This window comes from Anomalospiza imberbis, chromosome 1 (assembly GCF_031753505.1).
Source record: "Anomalospiza imberbis isolate Cuckoo-Finch-1a 21T00152 chromosome 1, ASM3175350v1, whole genome shotgun sequence".
In the NCBI taxonomy this organism is placed as follows: domain Eukaryota; kingdom Metazoa; phylum Chordata; class Aves; order Passeriformes; family Viduidae; genus Anomalospiza; species Anomalospiza imberbis.
The window spans coordinates 116915072-116937325 of NC_089681.1; the positions used below are offsets into that span (position 1 = coordinate 116915072).

A 22254-nucleotide genomic window follows, 5' to 3' on the forward strand; every position below is an offset into this window, starting at 1 on the left:
TAAATCTGAAACTACTCAGTTTTATTAGTCTGCTTTCTTACTGAGGTGGCTGTCTTATTTTAAACTTCTCAAATGTCTTTTATCAATATGAAATACTGTTTTCTTTTGCTCATTCTTGCACTTTCCAAATCTTTACTGTGCATATTCTTTCCAGCATTTCCCCCCACATGCAGCATATTGTAATTCATTGCTCATGACTGCCAAGAAATGATATTTCCAAGACTGTCCATAGTAAATGAGATGAGCCTCTTAAATAGGGCAGGGACAAAACCTCAGTTACATATTTGTGCATCTCTTTGACATGTCCAGCCAGAAAAATAGAAATCTTGGTCTCAGTAGAACAAATAACCACCTGCACATTCTCACTGTCTGAGATATATACCTCCTCCATCTTGTCAATTCTGCTGGTGCTTGCTGTCCTGTGTTCTCCATTAGGACTGTCTTTATATTGCCAAAACCAAGGAAAAAAAAAAAAGGATACAGCTCTTCTGTGTTCTGGATGACTGTAGACTTTTTCCACAGGTTTACTAATTTTGCTATTTATTTTGCAGATGTGTTTTAAACATTTTTAATAATAGAGTTGCACTGATGAGACCTAGTGTAGGAGCAGGTATAAATTGTTCTTGCCCTTTTTGCAGCTTAATATTCTTTTCTGTTTAGAGAGACAAATCCTAGCTCCACAAAGGTGAGGGGTTTTAACAGTACTGGCGCAGCTGCAATGATCTGGCAAAGGGGTACAGACAAAACATTTTTTTGTTGTCAAGAGTCAAAATGGAGTTATCTGGAGGGACAGATTTTCTTAGTGTGCTGTACATTTCCAGTGTTTGTCAGTCTTCCTACAGAGAAGCAGAAAATTTGTGGTTTTACCTGTCATCCAGAGTCACCTTGAAACCCCATAATGAAATATCAATAATTGAGAGTAGCTGTTCACTAAAAAGATTACTGACAGGCATGAAATAACAGTCACCAGTAGCATTGAATGTATTTTATGTCTTGGACATTTTCCTAGCAGACTTCAGTCTTTCACTGAGTTAGGCAGTAGGAGCCCTGGATTTGGACACTTATGCACCGAAGAATAGTAGGATGTTTTTTGGGGTGCTGGAGGGGAGAAAGTGGAGCTTTATTTTAAATCAATGTACCGTGATGTTCCTTGGTTAGCACAAAAGCATAATTCCCTTCACAAGTGGAGAGGTCTGTTTCATTTTATTCTTTTTGCAGTATGCTGTATATAAAGAGAAAGAAGATGAGATAATTATTCCTGGAGAAAATCCAGAATTTTAATTGAATGGCATTTTCACATTCATTTCTTACTGGCTGGAGTTCATGGCCATACTGGCCATACTTGCTTTCATGTTAAAAGCTTTTCAGGTGACCTTCTCTACAAATGACTTTTTTTCTGCCACTAGAGGTCCTAAAAACAATAAAGAATGGAGACAAAACATAACTATTAATTTGGGTCTAGAACATTTTCACAAGGTGGACCTGAGTGTCTGGTTCCTGAAACCCTCAGTGTGGGGGACAGCATGTTTTAGTGTTAATGTTAAGCAGACTGAAGGAAAGGCATCAGAAGTGGATCCAAAAGATTAGAAGTCACATTTCTCTACCTTGGCATGTTGTCTTTAAATCCAGTGTACTCAAAAATCACCAAGTTTCTCAAATTCATGAGGTCACTTTATGATCTGCAGTCTTTCAGATAGCACATGATGTTTATAGACATCTAGATCTCCTTTTTTTAGGCTTCTTGCCTTTTGATTAATGTTTTCATATTTTTCACTCTAACACAGTTTCGAATTCAAAGTAAAAATGAAGGATTTTTGAAAATGGACATTCTTATGTAAGGTATTTCTGCCAATAGCTGTGACTTTATTAAAATCAACACAACATCAATATGAACCACATTAAATCTGACAGAGGCCTAGGTCTGAGAATAAAGACTTAGTTTTTTTAAAAAAAATACATCACAAACTTCAAAACCCTCTCTGTAATTAATTGCTTCTAAACACAACAATATCTGCTGGTAAACAAAGTGGCCTAACTTTGAACTCCAATCACAGATTGTCAATTGTTTGTTTTACGCACCTGATTCAATTCTGCCACTGAGGCTGACAGTCATTTCATGAGCCATCCTCATTCTCATTTTCACTGCTCCCACTTTAGGAAGCAAATATGTTCAGTTCTATACATGAAAATGTAAAAAAGCCTTTCCCTGTCAGGGATGTCATTAGGAACCAGTACTTGCAACATAAACCTGAGGTTTCTGTTATTGTAGTAGCCCAGCTGGATTGTTCTGCAGTCCTCCAGTGCCATAGAAAGAAATGGATAGAGGTACTTGGGAACTGAAATTAAATTCTCCTCTTCCCATTTGCCACTTTATTCTTTCTCTCTGTTAAAAACCAAATACTGATTTTCCTCATTTGCTGAGTCTGCAGTCTTTGCTAGCATGTAATTGTTGTAGATGTTCACAAGAGCTAGTAGTAAAAATCCAGGAAAACAGTTTTTCATTGAAATTTGCCTGCATATTAAAAGCAAGAGAGCCTAGAGGAAAAGGTTGTTTCTTATGATGGGCGACAAGAAAGCAGAGCCCAGCACCTTGCCATGGGCAGCCAGGCCTGGAGACCTCTCTCATCACTGCCTGTATGAGCATCCCAGCTCTGTTCCAGAGAGCAAAGGAAATGGTGGGTCTTGTTCCACACTGAAACCAAATTCAGAAACCTTGGAAACTCCTCAAAATAGAATCATCACAATCTGCCAAGTCTGAGCATCATGTTACATCTAATCTTAAATGAAACTGCCAAAATTGTATATTTTATAGAAAATATGGACATCTTCTTGTAATTAGCAAATTATGGTCTCATTGTTCTTATTTTGCTTATCGAGTTCTTTTCCAGGGTCAAGACCTATTTTGTTTCATCCTTTCCTCTCGTCACTGATTTAAGAGTTGTTCTTGGCACTAGAGAATCTTAAGAGTTCTGTCATGGGCTGCACACAGAAGGTTGTTCCAACAGCAGGAGCTGGAGCCGAAACCGCACAACTCAAAGTTATTTCCTTAGCGTCAGCACCAGGCTCTGTTCCTGGGCTTGTGCGTGTGCAAGTCTGTGCAGATACCACAGACTGACCGCAGGTTGCTGCACTAGGAAATTAATGTTTCCTTTGCTTCTGCAAGTGAAGGAATCAACAGCAAACTGCCCTGAAGAAGTGGCTCTTGCCGCCGTCCAGGAGCTTGCTGTGGCAGCCAGGGATCCATCAGCCGGACTGCATGGGCTCAGGGAGCATCAGGGCTCAGCCAGACTAAGTGGTCTTCCAGGCTCTGTGGTTTGTTGACTGATTTGTAAGTGAAGGCAGCTCTTGGCACCACAGATGATAAGTTTTTGATAGGTATGATGCATACACAAACTAGGTAAGACAACCAAAAGCCAAGAGTTTATAAGACATGTCCAATGTGAAATTTACTGCAAGACTTACTTTTTAATTGAGATGATGAATTCTATGAGTCTACCCACTTGAAATATTTTGATTATTAAACTGTTTACTGCTTGGCTCTTGATTTCTAAGCAGGCAAAATGTGTGCTAATAAGAGGGAAAGCAAAAGAAGACTACACTAATGCAATGACCTGTTGTCTCTGTAGGACATGTTTGCATCCAATGTTTTGATTTGGCTATAGCTTTTGACCACTTTTGGTTTGTTCAGTAATCCCAAACTAGATGTATAAAGGGTGATTAACAGAAGCAGCCTCCCAAGGGCTTGTACTCAAGTATAAATGTCTGATGTTCTCCATCTTGAACTCCTGATACATCAAAGTACCAGTTGATTTTCTTTCGGAGCTGCAATTAAATTTTTTGTGTAATTATTACATTAAGTGATAAAAAAGAGACAGTAAAAAACCCCAATTTTCACCTAACAGCATAACAAGAAGTGAATAAAAAATATTGTGAAAAATACAATACTAAGGGATGTAATCTTTTAAAGCTCATTTATGCCTATAACTATGTAAGCGACATTATTAGATTATTTGTTATCAGTCTGTAAGACTGAGGGACTAATAAATGAGGGAGCAATCTTTTGAGTAATTGCACAAAAGAGATTAGATATTTTAAAATATATTTAGTATTTCTATAATATGCAAATTTTCAAAAAGTTAATTACTTTCACCTTTTTCTCAGTTTGTTACACAAAATTACCATTGGTGTAAATAAATATCACGATAGTATTACCAAAGGTCATGGACTCTAAGAAAGGTCATTGTGCAGCTGCTTAGAAACTAAGTAATTCAGCCTCAGGCTGGTCTGTCTGTAACTTAGGTTCAAGCTTAGGTTGAACCTAACTTAGGTTCAAGCAATCGAACTTAGGTTCAATTGCAACTAGAACCTTGCAAACAGTCCTGGCACCTGTATCTGTTCTGTGTCCTGAAAATTCTGCTGCAGCCTTCCAGCCTATTCAGCAGAAAGATACAGAAGATTTATTATTAATATTAGAATTAACATCTTCAAAATATTATAGAGACAGTTCTGAAAATTTAAGTTCTTATTCCTTTGCGACCAGATCATGCTTTAACATGGCACCCTACACAATGGGGTCTTTCAGTCTGTGAACAAAGAATCTGTCTTGGAAAAGTGTGCTGTTGGATTTAACTCATTTGAGGAAACTGCAGATGGTAGCAAGTTTGTTTTTGGCTGTCATCTCTGTGCCTAAAGCCAGATCTTGGGGGAATCTTGGAAGAGCTGGGCACCAGGGTTGGGCTCCTGGAAGGGATTTTAGCCTGGGTTCTCTTTGGGATTGTTTTCCTTCCACTTAACTCCAGTTTAAAATGTATACATGACATCTAAATTAATTATCAAGAAACCCTCTCTAATCATTAGAGAAAGCAAGCATTTCTACATAGTGATTTAACCCATCCTGGTTAAATACTTGCCATTGATTACCTCTGGAAATGTACTCTGCTCACCAGTAGAAGAAACTTAGACAACTGCCTTAGTTGTCACTACTGTTTAGGTGGCCCCAGTTAACAGAGGTGAATCCTGTTCCACATGTCTAAAGCATGATCATCCGCAAGAGTGATAGCTAATTAAAAAAAAAAAAAAATTAGCAGCTAGAGAGATAGCAAAACCACTGTGGGTGCTATCTCAAGTCATGTAGCCAGATTGTTTTTCCAAAACATCCTTCCAAAGCACCTGGTGAATAAGCAGCTGTGAGCTGCCTGAAGAGTGTGCTGGAGTTTATGCTTTCCAGAGACTCTGTGTTTGGAATTCTTATTCAGACCTTTCCAATGAAACCAATGGAAATTATGGCAGAGGTCTGCAAAATCAAACCCCCTCTAAGATGCTGACAAGTCCTGACAAGATGTATATTTCTGTAAGACTATCAGGTGATGGCTGAATGAGGGTATTGCCATTGAATGTTTTCTGACTCGGTTTTTTGCAGACCAGCTCTGCTGCAGCATGAGGAAAACAAGGCATTAACAAATCATAACACAATGAAGGAAATAAAAATATGTTTCTCTGTGCACTGATACACTTTATTCAGGGCAGACACATGCAGTTTGCATAGCTTAAAAACATGTTATCTATTTGCAAAACACTCCTTTTTTACTCTCTTCCAATATGTTTGCAGTTTGAATCAAAGTGCTTGAGATAAAATGAGATACAAAGTCAGAATATGAAAGCTCTCACTCACATGTCACCTTCCAGCTGTTAGGGAAACCTAGGCTGTTACTGTTCTTGTCTAGGATGCCTGAACACAGTTCCATTCTTTCCTGGGGATATCAGAAATGGAAGCTATTGCATTTCAATCAGCAGACAGTATTACAGCTCAATGAACATCTTCAAGGCAGGACCTGGAGGCACTTACACATGGACTGAGAGTTACTCTCAACATTTCTGTGCTACAGGATTTAGCATGAAGGTTGGTAAACCTTCTGTCCCCGTTTAGACTTCAGCTTAACACATGGAGAGGAATGCTGCCATTGCTTCTCTGTGCCAGTGATGGCACCTCACCTAACAGGACAAACCCCAGGCTACGGCCAACACCAACTGCATCAACTGGGGCTTGGTTTAAAAGTACTCTGAATAGTATTTCAAGTCTTTCTTTTCTTCCATTTTCCATGAGCTGGGAGAGAAATAAACTAGGCTGTTTAGTAAGTGCTGTCAACCAAAAGGTGACCTGTTCTTGAATCTGACCTTTTAGCTCAGCTTCATGGGTGGGTTTAGCTCAAAGCACTGTGCCTGGGTTGTGAAATTCAAAGAAACAGGTGGAGTTACACTATAAGGTATTTATTTGTGTTATGTTGGTATTCCTTTGCTCTTGACTGAGGCTCTGCTTTGGAGGTCTTCAAAGTTTAAACTGCTTCATTCTTGCCTGAAACATTTTGTCCTTATGTTTCTCTCCTGTCACAGGAATTAGTGGAACCTGAAATGTTGACCATGTCTAAATAGACAACTGAAAGTAACTCTATGTTTTGTGGTGCTCAAAGCATCATTGTGTGCTAGTATTGAATGAAAGATGGGTAAAAATGAGGAAAAGATAGCAGCATGCTTAGCCACCACTCTTTGTTGAACCCAGTTCCATGAGGAGAAGAGTTTAGCTGATAGATGTAACCAGAGGGGCAAAGTCTAAATGACCACAATGAGGAAACAGTATTGGTACAACCAACCAATCTATTTAAAAGCCAAATAGGAAAAAAAATAAGAAAAACAGGGATAGATGCTTTCCCTTTGTTTTTTTTTTTTTTTTTAATTTGTGTGTACTAACTTATGTTTATATTAGAGGGAAATGTGCTCCACAATCCGTGTCCCCTTCTGGCCCATGCTCTGGAATTTAGTTCCCTTGGAAACCAAACATACATTTACTCTGTTAATAAGTAAAACAAGTGCATTAACAATTATTTTCTAAATGGCACTGCACCATAGATTTTAATTTTATTGTTCGAAGAGGTATTAGGTAACATATTTTTGTATGGTACATATATCTACAGCAAACCTTATTTTCTAGGTTTTCTAGGTTAAAAAGTAGCATAAATGAAGATGTCCGTGTCTGTGAAATTCCAAACATTTCCGTTCAAAACCAAAAATATTTTCATTCTTCTTTCTGATAAATATCACTTGTGGTCAATTACCATATTTGTATACACATATTTTTAACATTTACCTAAATTCTGAAGGAATTATATTCCCAGTGTAGTGTCCAAAATATAATAAATAATGCATAATTTAAAAACCTGGCATAGTCATAATTTAAAATAAAGGCATCACATGTCATTAAAACAGCATTTTACTCAGCTTTTATGCAATTTAAAAAATTCTCTTTTCTTACCCTAGATTTGGGCAATGGTCAGGTATCACTTGGTGTTCTGGAAGAGGTTGCTATCATCATCTTAGCTGAAAATTAAAGCATTTTCCAGAATGTCACAGGAAATTTTAAATGACACAGCAGAAATAGTAATAGATTCTGATGCTATCAAAGAAAGCATAAGTGGTAATCAAGATGATTGGAGTGATGCCTTAACACAGTGTGGAATCTTTAGCACTCAAAGTAGACAGAGAGTTAGACACTGGGAGATGTTTTGAACAACACAACAGAGAATACTCTTCATGTCCTCTGTTGTAACCAATTTTATATGCTTGATACCAATTATTGTGATTTACTAAGAGCAGGTAACTGGAAGGCTCTAAGCAGAATAATCTGTTACTCCTTCCTTTCTCTAAAGTTTAAACAATGTGCTGTTCATTAAAAAAAAAACCACAATTTTTTGTCTCTTGAAAATAATTCAAAACCTAAGTGAATTTCATTAATGATACCCTTCCCCTTTAATATGTACATAGGATTATGATTGATTTATACTATAAATCAGATGTGGTGTTGATGTGGGAAGGCTCCCAAATCTTTGTTCTTCTCTCTTAGCAGGCTCTTGGGAAACGTCATCATTGACTTTATCTTCAAAAAGGAAAGTAGCCTAATGAGATACTGAGGTGGAAGTTTGCTTGGCTAAGTTCATACTGTGTGAGACCATTCTTGTTATTTAACCTCATCTCTCATTCACTCCTTTGAAAGACAGCAGGTCAGCAGCAATGCAGGCTCTACAGAAGAAGCTTCTTTAGAAGATACGGTTTTTTCAGGATCATCTTGAAGACCTATGACAGCAAGAATCTACACTATCTTCTTGGCTAAAACTGATAGCTTGAAAGACTTAACTCAGGCTGCAAGCAAATGGAAGTAAAACCAGTATTTTCTTCCTAGGTGGCCACTGTTGAAACTGGCTGTTTCCCTTCACTTGTTGTTTTCAGCCAGCACTTCTGTTACTGTAATAATAATAGTAATAATAATAATAATAACAACAACAATAGTAAGCTCATCCCATGGCTTTACAAGAGCAAATGGATGCTGCCAATTCTTTCTATTCCCAAATAAGCAGAGAAGTTGTTACCCTCCTTACTACCACAAAAGTTTCCTGAGGAGTTGTCCTTAAATATAATTAAAAAAAAAAACAACAAAAAAAAGTTGTTAATATTTCAGTCTCATTCTCCCATCCAAATTAGACTGTGGACAAGGATTTAAGGAAGGGTGTGCCAAACACTGAGGACTGTCAGTAGTCCAAGTCAATTAGAGCAATTAATGCCTAATTAAGTGTTAATTTATGCTCCGTGTAATCTCACAGAGAGTAGAAATTTGGCTCAGGTTAATTGCAAAACAAATTTTTTGCCATTACATGTGGAAACATCTATTACTTTTATACATACAAAACCTACTTTGTTTTATATGAGTCGAGGGCACTGTAAAACAAGGCTAAACTCCTGTCCTGGTTTAGCTGGCTTCCTCTTACAGTTTCAAAAATCTCACTTCTTTTCCTGTATCCTCAGAAGTCACAGCATATACTGAAGACAAGCTGTCTAGCAGCCAACTTTCCATGTTTCCATCAAAGGGCAAACCTAAATGTCTTCTGCAATAGCAGAGTTGAGAATTTATTGATTTTCACAATCTCTCTATTCCCTGCTTCACAGAATAAATAGAAATTTTAGCTAGAGCTGGATTAACCAGGAGCCGGGCTTTTAAACAAGAGACGTTCCTGACTTCCCTGCATGCTACAACAAACACAAACATCTTTCTTGTCCTTGCAGGAAATGCATCTTAAATCCCAAGCAGAAGTAATGTTAAACTTTGGAGACTTGACTTCTATAGAGACCTGCCAGTCATCTCTGACGTAGCCCATCGGAACGTTCAAATTGCCACACCTGATTGGCGTTCTTGTTACACTCACACAGAAACAAGTCCTTCTCATCTTCATTCTTTGCTGCCTCTATGCATTTGCCAGAAAAGACATGGACAATCATTCCATTCTGCAAGATGAGAGAAGAAGGGAAGGAAAGAACAAATTAAAAGTAAGGGATTTCCAGTAAAAGCTAGGCCACATTTCAGAAAATGTATATACAATATATCACCAGTAATAACTCATTGTTCAAAAGTTTTTAAGCAGTGCTCCAAACAATGACTGGATTTAGCTTTCTGCCCAGAGCATGGTGAATATTTGTAGCTTCTTTTGAAGCGAACACAAGAGGTAGGTGCAGAGTTCTTTTCCACTACTGTTTTTCCTATGGCTTCAGGTTGTCATCAGCACCACCTCACTACTACAGACCACAACATTTCATAAGGACCAGTACTTGTATTAGGAATCAGAGTTACAGTAGGACTGTTCCAGAGGATTGCTGCATCCCTACAACTACAGTAACTGCTATTTTCCCAGGCTGTCCCAGAGCATGACATTTTTCAGTCTTGTTGAGGAGTTCCTGCTCTGCTGGGTAAAGTTCACTGAAAAAACAGTGAATTCCTCTAATAGGAAGTTTGCTCTTCTCTTACAATGCAGGAGAAAATTTAATGTTTCCCACTGAAAACTCCACAAAGGGCTCTCGTGTGGGAGGGGTCAGGATTTCCAAACTCTCCCTCAATCTGAGGAAATGGGAAAGGATTTGCCCTGCTCTTATTTTTACAACCACTGATTCGGATTCTATTCCAAAAAGGCCAGTAAGAAAACAGGTAAAACAAAGACATAGGATTTTAGGTAGGATTTCTGTAGTTTGTATTTCTAAACCAAAAGCTTTTTACATAGCCAGTGTTAGTGGGCAGGAGACATCCTAATTTTTCTGGGTTAAAAAGGTACAGAAGTGAAATTTGCCCTTCAGGTACCTCATCTCTTCTTCACACACAAATCCTGAAATCACCCAGTGATTCCACAGTCACCATCACCTGCCTTTCCCCCATGGTAGAGCCACTACTGACCTCCTGGACATCCCAGTGCTGGTTGCTGTTATCTGTCTCCTTTGTACAGTTTTGAGGAACAATCTTCCCGTGTCTGACATCAAAGCAAAGCAGTGGAGCAGAACCAAGCAAGATTTCCTTCATGTTATATTCAAAGTGCTGGGAAAGGAAGGGTTTGCTTTAACAATGATGGATGGACATCCCAGTTCATTTTAAAATGCTAATTCTAAAGACAATTTCCTGTATATGTTTGTTAAGATACAACCCAAACATGAGTGACAGAGACCCAACAGCCTTGACCCTTCAAAGCAGTTCCCCCTGGTAGCTAATTCTGGCATAACTTTACCTAAGGAAAGGCTTTGTGAACCATGACTATGTGTAACAAAAATCCACCCTATCACAAAATTTTCCAGTTTCATAAATATTTGAACAGAAGGGTGTTTCTGACAGTGTCTTCACATGCTACAGTTTGAAATATGCCTGCAGCTCACCCTGAGCTAGACCAATGCCAGCTAGGGAGTCTAAATGAATTTACCTCCTGCCTTAGACTGCAGTTTAGGCATTAATCTTCAGATTTAGTCACTAATGGGGAACCCCCTCCTCCCTCCCTATATTTTGGAACTGTTATGTATTTTTTGTTCACAAGCTTTCTGTTCCCCAGACACTACCAAATATACTAAACAAATAAGCCCTTAATTTTGTCTTCTGGAGCAAAGTGTGGGTATCTGCCTCAGTGACACATGGGACTTTGGCATTTTTCGAGTGGCACTCAGCTGTGGAAGAGTGGGCATTGTTGCCTTAGCACATGCTAATTTTGAACATGCCAGTATTTCCACTATTGTCTACCCAGCCACTTACATGTTGGGATGCCTGTCTTCTGCATGGCTCCCTAGATCTGACACAGTGCCTATATATTCAAAGTATACATTACCTGGGTGGGACTGTCACTGCAAGGGGAGAGTTCAATAGACCCTTCTGCAGTAGCTCTTCCAGGCCTGTAATCTGCACAGAAGCCAACACCAGTATTGTAAAGCTGTAAGGAAAGGTTTATACTGAAATAAATCACAGTTGGATACAAACAAAATATCCTTCAGCTAACATTTTGTGATTCTATCCCTTTATGATACATGATTTTGTTCATAAATCAGGCACTATTAATTTTCTTTCAGACTTGATCTTGCATATTGATTTTGCAAACTAATGTGATATAAAAGGCAGAGTTTCACCAAGGGTCAGTGTTACCCAGTGAGTTTTGCTTAAATTAGAAAGATCCACTTCTGGGTTTAACTATTTTGATAATTAAACGAAAGGTATCAAAATGCTTATGCTAGTGGAAAATTGCACTTCAATGGGACACTGTAGTCAGAAAAAACACAAGCTATTCCTTAACAAAAGAAATGTGACAATTCTTCTGATCCACACTCAGTTGTTACACTTTTCTCAAGCTAACTTTGAAAATAAAGAGCACATAAAATAGTAAAAGGACACAGTAAAATCTGGCTAAAGATAGCTGAGTGTGAATTAATTAGTAGACCTTTTTGCCTTATTGGGGGAAAATTCCTTACCGTAAGGCTGTTGGGAATAAATTCATATTTAATGAATTATAATTATCAACTACATGTTTTAAAAAAAAAACCCCAGACATTCCCTGTCCTGTACACAGTCCACCAGGGAACTGCTATTGATATCACTTTTGTCCTTTGGGAAGTGCAGGACTGAAGAAATGCTTTTTATTCTCTTTGTGCACATGGGTCAGCACAGAGATATCTTGGCTGCTGTCACTTCTGCCATCTGCATGAGGCAACACAGTTCTTTTCCTTTACTAATGGCACCTGAAGAACCTAAGGTTAGGATCCTCTGAATTGTGACACTGAACTGAGTCAGACACTCTGGGATCAGTTCCTGGCTGGTTTTCAACATTTATGTGAGAATTTGGGCCAGCTCTTTGTCTTTTTCTTTCTCCTCCCACCCTGGCTGCATTGCCTGTTTGGACCAAGTACTCAGGACATGGAAGTGACACTGGAGTCTTTGAACAATAAAAAAAAAAGATCATTTTTATAGTGTGTTTTCTCTTACCTTGCCAGAGAATCTTGGTGTGTCTTCAGGTTGGGAAAGTTCAGGGTACACATTTGATAGAAACCACTGGAAATTTCTACAGCCCAGTCTCTTCTGTAGCTGAAGGCGCTCACTGCAGTCTGGCTTCTCTGCCTTTATGGAGAAAGGGCAACAAGGTTGCTGGTGTATTTGTGTTAGAGATGCTAGGAGTGGAAATGAATTATTGGAAATGAATGGAATGAAATGAAACAGGAATTATTTCTACCACCTTTTCTATCCTGAATGTTACAGATATTTATATGTATCTCTTGTGATATATGCAAAGGGGCAGATCCAGCTATAGCCCTTCTCAAATTTTGTGCTAAAACAGCCACAGTCTGGCATTGTGACAGAAGTTTCGGAAGTAGCATACATTGTGAAAATAAGTATGTCCTCTAAAATTATTATTGTACTGCAATATAAGTCAATCTTTATCATATTTTTATTTTAAAAAGTCAGGACCAAGTTTGATAGTTGTTGCACTGAAATTCAGTGGGGTTGTATTAGATTGCCATTTAATATAGAATTTTTCCCACTGATAAAAACTCAATTTCCTGGCCTTTAACAGCCCAAATTACCCAGTTACTGTTAGTCCTCTATGATCAGAGGGAATAAGTGATGACAGACTTTAACACAAAATATAGTCTATCACCTATTATCTGTCTATTATCTCACAGTTACTAAATCTAATGAACAAAGGTGTTCTGCAGCTATAATGCATAAAACCTTTTCTATTATATCTCCATTTTCTTGAATTATAAAGACACAAGATCAGCTCTCAACTTTCTTGGTAGCAGCTCTCTTATGAAAAAAGACAAATGCCTTCAACCCTTGTTGCAGCTACAGGCATCTGTACTGCAAAGGACTGACAGGCTGAATATTTGAGGGTATTTAGCACTAAAGATGACTAACAGGGTTCTCAAAACCTCTAAGCACTTATGTGTCTTAATTCTTCAGTTTCAAAACCACACAAAAGCTTTTCTAAATCTCTCAGTGTCCAAATATTAAAAACATCTAACAACCCTTAAAAGTTTCTCTCCTCTTTCTTGCCAGCAGTACATCTCCCCTCTTCATGTTTCTACTTTTTAAAAAATGCAGTTTGGGATGGGATTCCAGGAAACTGGTCTGCATTTCTTTGACAAAAATTAAAATTGGCAACATTAACAGAGAATTGCAAGTAAATAACTTTTCCCCAGACCAGCTATTTCTCTGTATCCATAAAAAAGGACTTTGTAGCATGGAAAACACTGGCAAATGAAGGGCCTTGGTGATTCAAGGTGAGGTGTTCAGTCTCTAAAGGCAGGGATCAATCCTTCCATATGGCACTGTTTGCCAACCTTTGTAAACTCCACAGGCAAAGCTCAACAGTTGTAATATGTTAAAGAGAACCTCATACTTCAGTGTCAGTCTTAGATTCAATAAGCAGAACAACAAAGTTTAGCAATTCTGCACCACACAAACCTGTCCTCTAGAGGTTTTCTTGGAAAAGGGAGAGAGAGAGAAGTAAAATGCTTCCCCTAAAAAAGATGTTTCTCATGAGACTCTGCCTTGGCTGAGGAAGGCGGTGGCAGTAACTCTCATTCTAGCTTACTAGCTACAGTCTGCATTTGATGCTGAATAAATGATGTAAATAACATAAAGAAAGTCATTGTCCCTGTAAACCAATCTGAAAGCACACTGTGCTTGTAAATTAAATATGCAAACCACACAAGAAAAGGAGCAAAAAGAGCTGGTGGCTGAAGTAGTAAAGAGCTGAGAAGAGCCTAATTCATCTGTTTAATGCTCGCACCACAGGCATTTTGTGCAAAATGTGATTCAGACCATAAACCAAGAAGAGTTATAAAGCCACCTAAATGGGGGTCATTGGTTGTTTTCTGCAGTGAGCAATGGTGCTGGTGAAGACTCTCGGAGAATCCTATAGCGGCCCATAGGTGGCTCTGCTCACCCTCTCAGCGCAATAAATCCCCTCAGGGCCCTTTGCCGCTGAGTGGCAATAATGTCCTTGCTTGCTTGTGCCTTTTGAATAACATCCCAGTGCACTGACAGGCTGAAAACATCGGCTGCGAAAGAAGCAACACACAAAAAGGGCCATTTATGTTACGGTATGCTGCACACAGAGATCATAAAATTGATCATTTGAGGGAGCATCATACTCAGAAGTAGTAAAAGTATTCTGGCTAGAATAAACTCAGGCAAAAGGTCATGCTGCTTACAGCTAGCTCTATCATTGATGACTGTAGTTTTTAGTAGAGAAAATTGCTTCTGAGCTGACATGAAAAGCCTTCAGGGAATTATTAAATGATTTAAAGACCTCACTGCCCATTTTAAAAGGCTTGGTCTAGTGGCTATAAACCTTTGTGAGTCAATTGACAAGCTCCTGGCCAGTGGAATTCAAACCTGCAACACAGACAAGGAGGAAGGATCTTCTAAAAAGATGTGAAAATAAGAGTAAAAAAGGAAATACAATAGTTCCAGACTCTACAATTAGTAGGCTGACTGGAGAGGCAGATCTACTGGTGGAGCATAACGAGGTCAGACTAAGTGACAAGAGAGAAGTCACACTGATATACAGTCCTGTTCCTCTCCCCACTATAATGCAGCTCCTGCTGGATCTGGCTTTCTTGGGTGATGGCCAGCCCTGAATGACTGAGGCATGCAGGACAGGTATTACAGGAGCCAGTGGTGCTGATGAGCTCATGAAAGCCATCAGGATTGGTGGCAGCCTGGGCTGTAGCAACCAAGCCCTTGAGTTTGTGATCTCAAGGAGTGTGAGCCTGGTGAGGAGCAAAGTCAAGACCCTGAACTTTGCAAGAGCAAACTTGCAGCTGTTTAAGGAAACTGTCCTTAAGGGCAGAGGTGCTGACCAGAGCTGTCAGCTCTTTAAAGCCACTTTTCCTACAGTACAAGAGCTCTCTATCCCAGTGTGTAGGAAATTGAGCAAGGCAGGCCAGAAACTGGCATGACTGAGCAACGATCTGCTCCTCAAACAGAGGAGTAACAAAGAAATGCACAGACAGTGAAAGCAGGGACAGGTGACCTGAGGAAAGTACAGGGATATGGTTTGAATGTGTAGGGGTGGGGTCAGGAAAGCCAAGGCAAAGCTGGAACAGGACTTGGCAAGGGACACAAAGAATCCCAAGAAGGGATTCTATAAATGCATAGGTCAGAAAAGAAAGGACAAGGAGAGTGTAACCCCCCTCCCCATTGATAACCAAGAAGAGTGAACTGGTGGCAACTGATATGGAGAAAGCTGAGTGGTATTCCTCAGTCTTTGCTGGCAATCAGGCTCTCCATTCTCTCAAGACCCTGATCCTCTGAGTGAGTGGGGAAGGGGAAGGAAGTCCCTCACCCTGTAAGGGAAGAGCAAGTGGGGGATCACTTGATGAAACTGGATAGAAGTGAAGGCTTCAGTTAGAATTTAGAGCAGCCTCCCAGTACCTAAAGGGGACTTACAAAATGAGCAGTAGTTTTAAACTCAAAGAGAGCAGATCTAGATTAGTTATTGGGAAGAAATCCTTTACTCAGGGGGTGGTGAAGCATTGGCACAGGTTGCCCAGAGAAGCTGTAGATGCCTCATCCTTGGAAGGGGATGAGGCATCATCCCTGAGGCCTCATCCCTGCTCAAGGCCAGGTTGGATGGGGCCCTGAGCAGCCTGATCTAGTGAATGGCATCCTTGCACATGGCAGGGGAGTTGGAATGTGATGATCTTTAAGGTCCCTTCCAACCCAAACCATTCTCTGATTCTATGATTCCATGAAACACAGGAGCAAATACGAATGGGAAACTGCACAGCACCTATCCATGCTCTGCCTAAATGCTTCCAGTGAATGTTTTTCTCCTTAAAAGTGTGGCATTGTTAAATGAACAGGAAGATAAATGATACATTTTCATTCAAAACTGCTCACAAGTTTGTCCACTGCCTTGTAGAAAGAATATGATTAGAAGAAAAGGTACCAGAGCCAGAGAATTCCTGAGAACGACAGCAACATTAACATTATTAACAACATTAATACACCAACAACATTCCCCACAGCTGCAAGACTCCCAGTAAGCAAACATCCACTTGTTTGTAATACAAAGAATATACAGACCACCCCTGATCTGCCATGGAGACTGTACTTAAAAAGCAGGTGTGGCCATTCTGTAGTTATTGGATGGTGTGTAACGTGCAAGATGGTTAAAGTCAGGGCTACACCACACATCTGCCTGCAAGCCTGTCCTAGCTTACAGGTTGCTGGGAATCCAAATTCCTGGAAGAATGTCTAGTCAGATGCCTGTGCCATGCTTCTAATGAAAATATAACTTGTAAATAGTGGTGTGTTGAGATCTAACTTTCCCAGTTCAGTTATTTCTGGATATGTCAGTTCAGGGAAAAAAACCCACCTTTTTGTCACTAGACCACTCAGATATGTTCCCTATAATTTTCCACTCACCTGTGAATAATACTGAATATCCTTAGGAACCATATGAGGAAAACCAGTAACTGAGAATGAACTCTCTAAGACAGTCCTTTGAGCACACAGGGGTGCAGGCTTCCACTTCAGATGCATCACAACCCTCCATGTACTATCAGTGAAAAAACAAACCACAGCTTTTTGGGGAGTCATTTGGAGAAAGGTTATACTCCACAAGGTTTGATAACTTCAGCACAAGGCTGAAATTAGGCACAAGTTTCTCCCTCTCCTTCCTGATCTGACAGCTCTTTCACTGGAAGGTTTAATAAAAAGATTATCCCCTGCATCTGACTGCATACAGACACCCCCACTCCTATTCCTCTCCCTTCACCTATCTCAACACAAACCTCCAAAACAAACCACTGCAGATGTCTTTACCTTGCTGATTAAGTAAGCCACTGTGTCGTGCTTGTAGAAGTTCTCTTTAAAGGAGCCCAGCCAGGTCTCTGCTATTCGGATTTTGTTCCTCACAATGGCCTCTTCATAGGAGAAAGCATGAGGGAAATGATTTCGATAGACATGCCCAACTCGGGAGCATGGGATAATTTCTACAGAGCCACCACAGAGCCAGGTCTGAAACACAGGTGAAAGCACAAAAAGAGATTACCTTATTTAGATTTCTTTTATCTGAAATGGAGAAGCTCCTTTACTCTAGGCTCTGCTTCAGGAAATCATGGAAACAGCAGGAGCATTATTATATACTTCTTCATACATTGCTCCCCACAGACACAGAGAAGATGTTGGGCATTCAGACCTCTGATTTGACCCAGTATGGCTATTTATATGCTTTTATGTTTTTCTGTGCACAAATAGTACAGAGTAGTGGAGAGATCTGGGTGCACACCTTTCCTTGTTTGGGACAATAAAAACACTATGCCCTTTGTGCCTGCAGTTTTCATTAGTTTTCAATATCAGTTACTCTTTGTATTCAGCAAAAATCAATGCAAAGGATTCAATATAAACAATTTGCAATTAAAACTACAGGCTGGCAAAGAAATAAAGCTACTCTCCCTTTGGTGCATGCTAACATGCCAGAATAGAAGAGGCAGCTTTCAGAGGGTGCCAAAAGCAATGACTCAGGCCTCAGGCAGACAGTGATAGCTAGCAAAACTTCCTTCTTCTGATATAATACTCCTAACTCACAGCAGCTGCATGTTCTTGTATAGTCCTGACAGACTGTGGAGTGTGGGGATAGATTTCTGCAGGGAAGGTTGTAGTCTCCATAACCCAACATGTTCTGCACTGTTTTTACAAATATCTTCTTCCTTTTTCATTCAAGTTCCTTAAAATTGCAAAAGTTATCACAGTTTGATGTTTTAATTAAGGCCCTTACCCTAATAGATAGTTCCAGGTTTTCTGCTCCCCACATGGTCATGTCAGAATCATAAGCTCCAGTATTTTGGAAGTAATGTCGATCCATGGCCACCACTGCACCAGCTACTGCAGGACTCCTGTGTAGAAAACAGTTTGGAAGTGAACACCTTGATTTTTGGATAAGGAATTACACAGAGGGTGAAAATTCCACCATTTCCATAGAGAGAGTATTACAAAATGATTCATTACTGCTCCATATAAGCTTGAATGAACTGATTATCTAACCAAAATAAAGGACAACTGGAGTGTAATTCTAGGATTTGTTTGGGGAAGGGAGCTAAGAGCTGAATTATCAAATAAGATTCAGATCAGTGGGGAACATTGCACACATGTACATTCAAAACAAGAGATAAACAGATCATGACCAAGACATCTCTTTTAACTCTGTATGACCTGTCTTTTGCTTTCCCTACAAACCTCCACACCTTGTCTAGTTAGGCTGTACTCTAGTTGTGTCTATGTGTGGAAAGTATTTGTCACATTGAAAGTGTGATTGCAGTCTAGTTAGAATGATTACTAAAGGCCAAAACAAACAGCACAAACAAAAAAACTGTCCCTTAAGAATTATTAACTGAGCATGTGCAAGTAACCAGACCTTTCTCTTGTTAGCTGGAAGATGACCCAAGATGACCCAAACTGTAGTTTTGCTGCTGAGCTGAGCGAGGCACATTGTCTGATGGACTGTTACCTGATAGGGCTGATGGGAGACTGTCGTACCTTCTCTTCATGCTCTGGCACTGGTTCCCAATGAAAATCTAATTTCCAGTCAAAAACACCTCGATGCAAACCCACAGAGTGATAGTACTGAAAGGTCTTCCAGTCTATGACATCTATGACAGGGGAAATGACACTGTTTCTGAAAAAGACAATACCATTTATTTCCAAAACCAAAGCATAAATTAAGTCAGTTCCTCTGTTAGTTCTCCTCTTTGACACTGCCAAGCACAAGCACTCCTCTGTGTGCTGAGTGCCCTTAGTTTCCCTGCTGACAGAAGCTCAGGTGCTCATTGCATGGGAATACTGAGCATGCAGTGAGGAATCTAAAGATCAATAATTTACTGATACTCTGTACCTTGCACTGTCATTTAACACTATCTAGAATTTTGTTAGGAGTAAACCATCAGAATTCTTATAAAGCTATTTCACACAGAGGTCCCAACCTCTGATGCTACAGGCTCTGCATGGATGCAAAGTTTATAGCAGAAGATAATTCTGGCCTCTCACTCTACTATCCTTTGATTTTCCTGTAAATGTTGCACGCACTTCATGACTTTGTCACATCAGGCCAATAAAGAGTGCACTTATCTTCAGTTTGTTCTGCTGGTTGTTTTGAAAAAATATTTATTACTGAGTTCATAAGCCAGTATCTGTTTGTATTTTATTGCTATCTTAGAATGCTCTTGCAAATGCACTGTCACAGGGTGGAATCTCCTTTTAAGAGCAAGAACACAGCCATTACACTGTAAGTGGCAATCCTTGAATTTATTTCTAACTTAAGTTAAATTTGGATTAGTCTGAGAAGAGGTACTAGACATTTCCTTATGGCAAAGAAGTCACAGTATTTCACAGTGTACTTGCACATCATCTTGGAATTAACTGGTAGTTCAGAACAGCCTTCAATGTTCCTTGTTTTCAGGTCAATGATATATCACATTTGGAAATGTTCAGAGTATGAATGAAATGGTATTAGGGACTGCAGGGAAAAAGTGTTGAAGAATAACATTATCCATTTCTTCTCTGTTATGCTAAAAGGATAGTCCCTGGTCTCAGTGCAAAGGTTGGTCTATAGACAGAAGTTCTTCTGGAGAAAAATCAGTAATATTTAAGGGGGATTAAAGTACACTGGGAAAAAAATATTGTTCTAGAGTAGGAATATCCATGTAGGAAATTATTCCCTAGGAAAAAACTTCCTCTTAAAACAGAGAGGGAAAAATGAAACGGTCAATTTGGGGGCAAAATGTAGATGTTTTTTATCTCCTCTTTTAAGATGTATATGTTGGTCAGAAATCACAAGGAGAGAAATTTGCTTGAAACATAAGACTGTCAGTGAAGAAAGGACATCTCAGAAGTCTCCAGCTCAGTGAGACATTTGTATTTTTCCATGGCAGAGGCCAGAACCAGCTAAGGAAGATTGTAGCTCTGGGTGATGTTAATGTAATCTTGAAATATCTTCTCTGCCTCTACAATCACTAGAATAATGTTTTTTCAGTATCAGAGTGGGGGGAAATGCCCAACTTTGTTTTTTCATAGTTGACATTTCCTGTAGAGGATTTTAGAAGCCCACAGAGAAACAGACTACTGCTTGCTAGTTGACAGTACAAAGATGAACCATGCAGAAGATTTCTTTAAAATGACCCAGCTTTTTTTCCTAGTAAGAGCAGACTGTCCTATGATGAGCTTAAGCCAGGAAGATTTAGAATAAAAAAGTGATTTTATTTCTCTGCTCAGGTACAAAGTCATCCTTTATAGTATGCAATAATAAGCACTCTTAGAAACAAGCATCTGGTTTATAAAGAGGTGAGAAAATTTTATGGTCATAAGCAGCATTTGCAGGCATTTACATCAAGGCAGTGAGTTCCTGTCATCCGTCCCCAGGACTCAAGAAGAAATGGAAAGAAGTGATAAAAATAATAAAGCTGATATTCGTCTCTGATTCTCCTAATGATGTCCCTGTGATACAGTTTTGTATCCATGACAGGAGAAACCACCCAGCACTCAAGCCAGCAGGGCCCTTTCTACTGGAAGCTTTACCCACTAACAGCATGCAAAGCAAACTACCTGCTTCTAAAAGTTACTAAAGGCAGCATCCCATTGGACTCACACAAATAGGCATTTCTTTTCTTTGATATGCTGGGGGAAATCCATCTGACAAGTTAAATGGATTTTAAATAACTAAACGTCAAAAATGAAAAGTAACACTAATTTCTAAAGCCTGCTGCATTCTCCAGTGTACAAATATTTCTGATAACTGCCTGGTTGGGAGTGTAGATGCAGCTGCATAGTTCCCACCTCAGTTTGCTGCTGCTTGCTGAAACCCACACTATCTATTGCTACTGGTTTATCCATTCTCATTCAGACAGAACTGAGGAATTAATGACCCCAGGGTAGTTTATTTTATGATTTCAGATTCAAGATAGAAATATCAAGAGGGCGTATTTGAGTAGAAACCAGAGGCAATGTAGACTAAACTACTCAAAAGACCTTGGCCATGCAAACTAGACCACATGAACTGATCCTGGATAGTTCAGATAGAAACAATGCAAACACAGACACACTCAGATACATTCTGGATCAGATGATCCAAACATCTCAGACTATCCTATGTTTTCATATCATTGTAACTATTTAAAACCTGTCTTTTTTTTTGAAACCACTTTAAATTTGTTGCCACTGTAAAGCTCCAAACTCCAGTGGTGCTTCTGGCATGAGTGCAATTGCTCACAAGAGTAGGCACCACAGTAGTATTTCTAGTTATTGGGCATTGATTCTTCAAATTTTCAATTCAAGAAATATACCAGTAAGGATATAATGGATTCTGATAGTTTGGAGACCAAGCAATTATCCAAACTATCTGCAAATTATGACATGGAAAATTACAGTGTTTGAGTTCAAAATAACTCGCAGGAATAGGCCATGTTCTATCTTGGCTAAATTCAACCATAAACCAGAACGAAATAAAATCTGATCTCCTCTCCCACAAAAATTATACAGTAAAAACTGATAACTGTGTTTTAGAGCTACTACTCATGTAGCTTTTTCAGAATGCCAAGATTAACAATTTTCAAGAGTAGGTTTGTAAGAGTAATTCTAGACCTTCACCTGGTGTAAGTGTAGTATAATAATGATGTAGCCCCGCTGAAACCAACAGAAACACAACTTCTTACAACTAAATATTAGGAGTGTCTTTCTGTTCTGAAATACAAGAATCTAGTAACTTTATTTTGTGTGAAAATTGGTCAATATTCAATTTTAATCCTAAACAAGCAGTGCTTTACCCATTTTTTTGTTGGCATGATTTTAAAAAATAGCTGGTTTCTGCATATTCAGTGATGGTTTGACATTTGTGTAGTTCTAAATGCAAATTTCCA

At 39.2% G+C, this 22254-nt stretch overlaps 1 protein-coding gene and 1 long non-coding RNA gene across 3 annotated transcripts in view; one reads left to right on the forward strand and one right to left on the reverse strand.

The window, feature by feature from the left end:
- Positions 1-5487: 5487 nt before the first annotated feature.
- GALNT15 (polypeptide N-acetylgalactosaminyltransferase 15) overlaps positions 5488-22254 on the reverse strand; it is a 30558-nt gene continuing 13791 nt past the window's right edge. For both annotated transcript variants that reach the window (XM_068207601.1, XM_068207610.1), the window contains exons 5-11: positions 18855-19022; positions 18126-18243; positions 17171-17365; positions 12320-12451; positions 11175-11276; positions 10265-10402; positions 5488-9327 (exon numbers count right to left, since the gene is read on the reverse strand). In XM_068207601.1, coding sequence (XP_068063702.1) covers positions 9181-9327; positions 10265-10402; positions 11175-11276; positions 12320-12451; positions 17171-17365; positions 18126-18243; positions 18855-19022 — 1000 coding nt within the window. In that variant the 3' untranslated portion in view covers positions 5488-9180. The remainder of the gene's footprint in view (positions 9328-10264; positions 10403-11174; positions 11277-12319; positions 12452-17170; positions 17366-18125; positions 18244-18854; positions 19023-22254) is intronic.
- Positions 19190-20003, forward strand: LOC137484144 (uncharacterized). The gene is made up of 2 exons (XR_011004758.1): positions 19190-19579; positions 19698-20003. It is a non-coding gene; the product is annotated as an uncharacterized lncRNA (long non-coding RNA).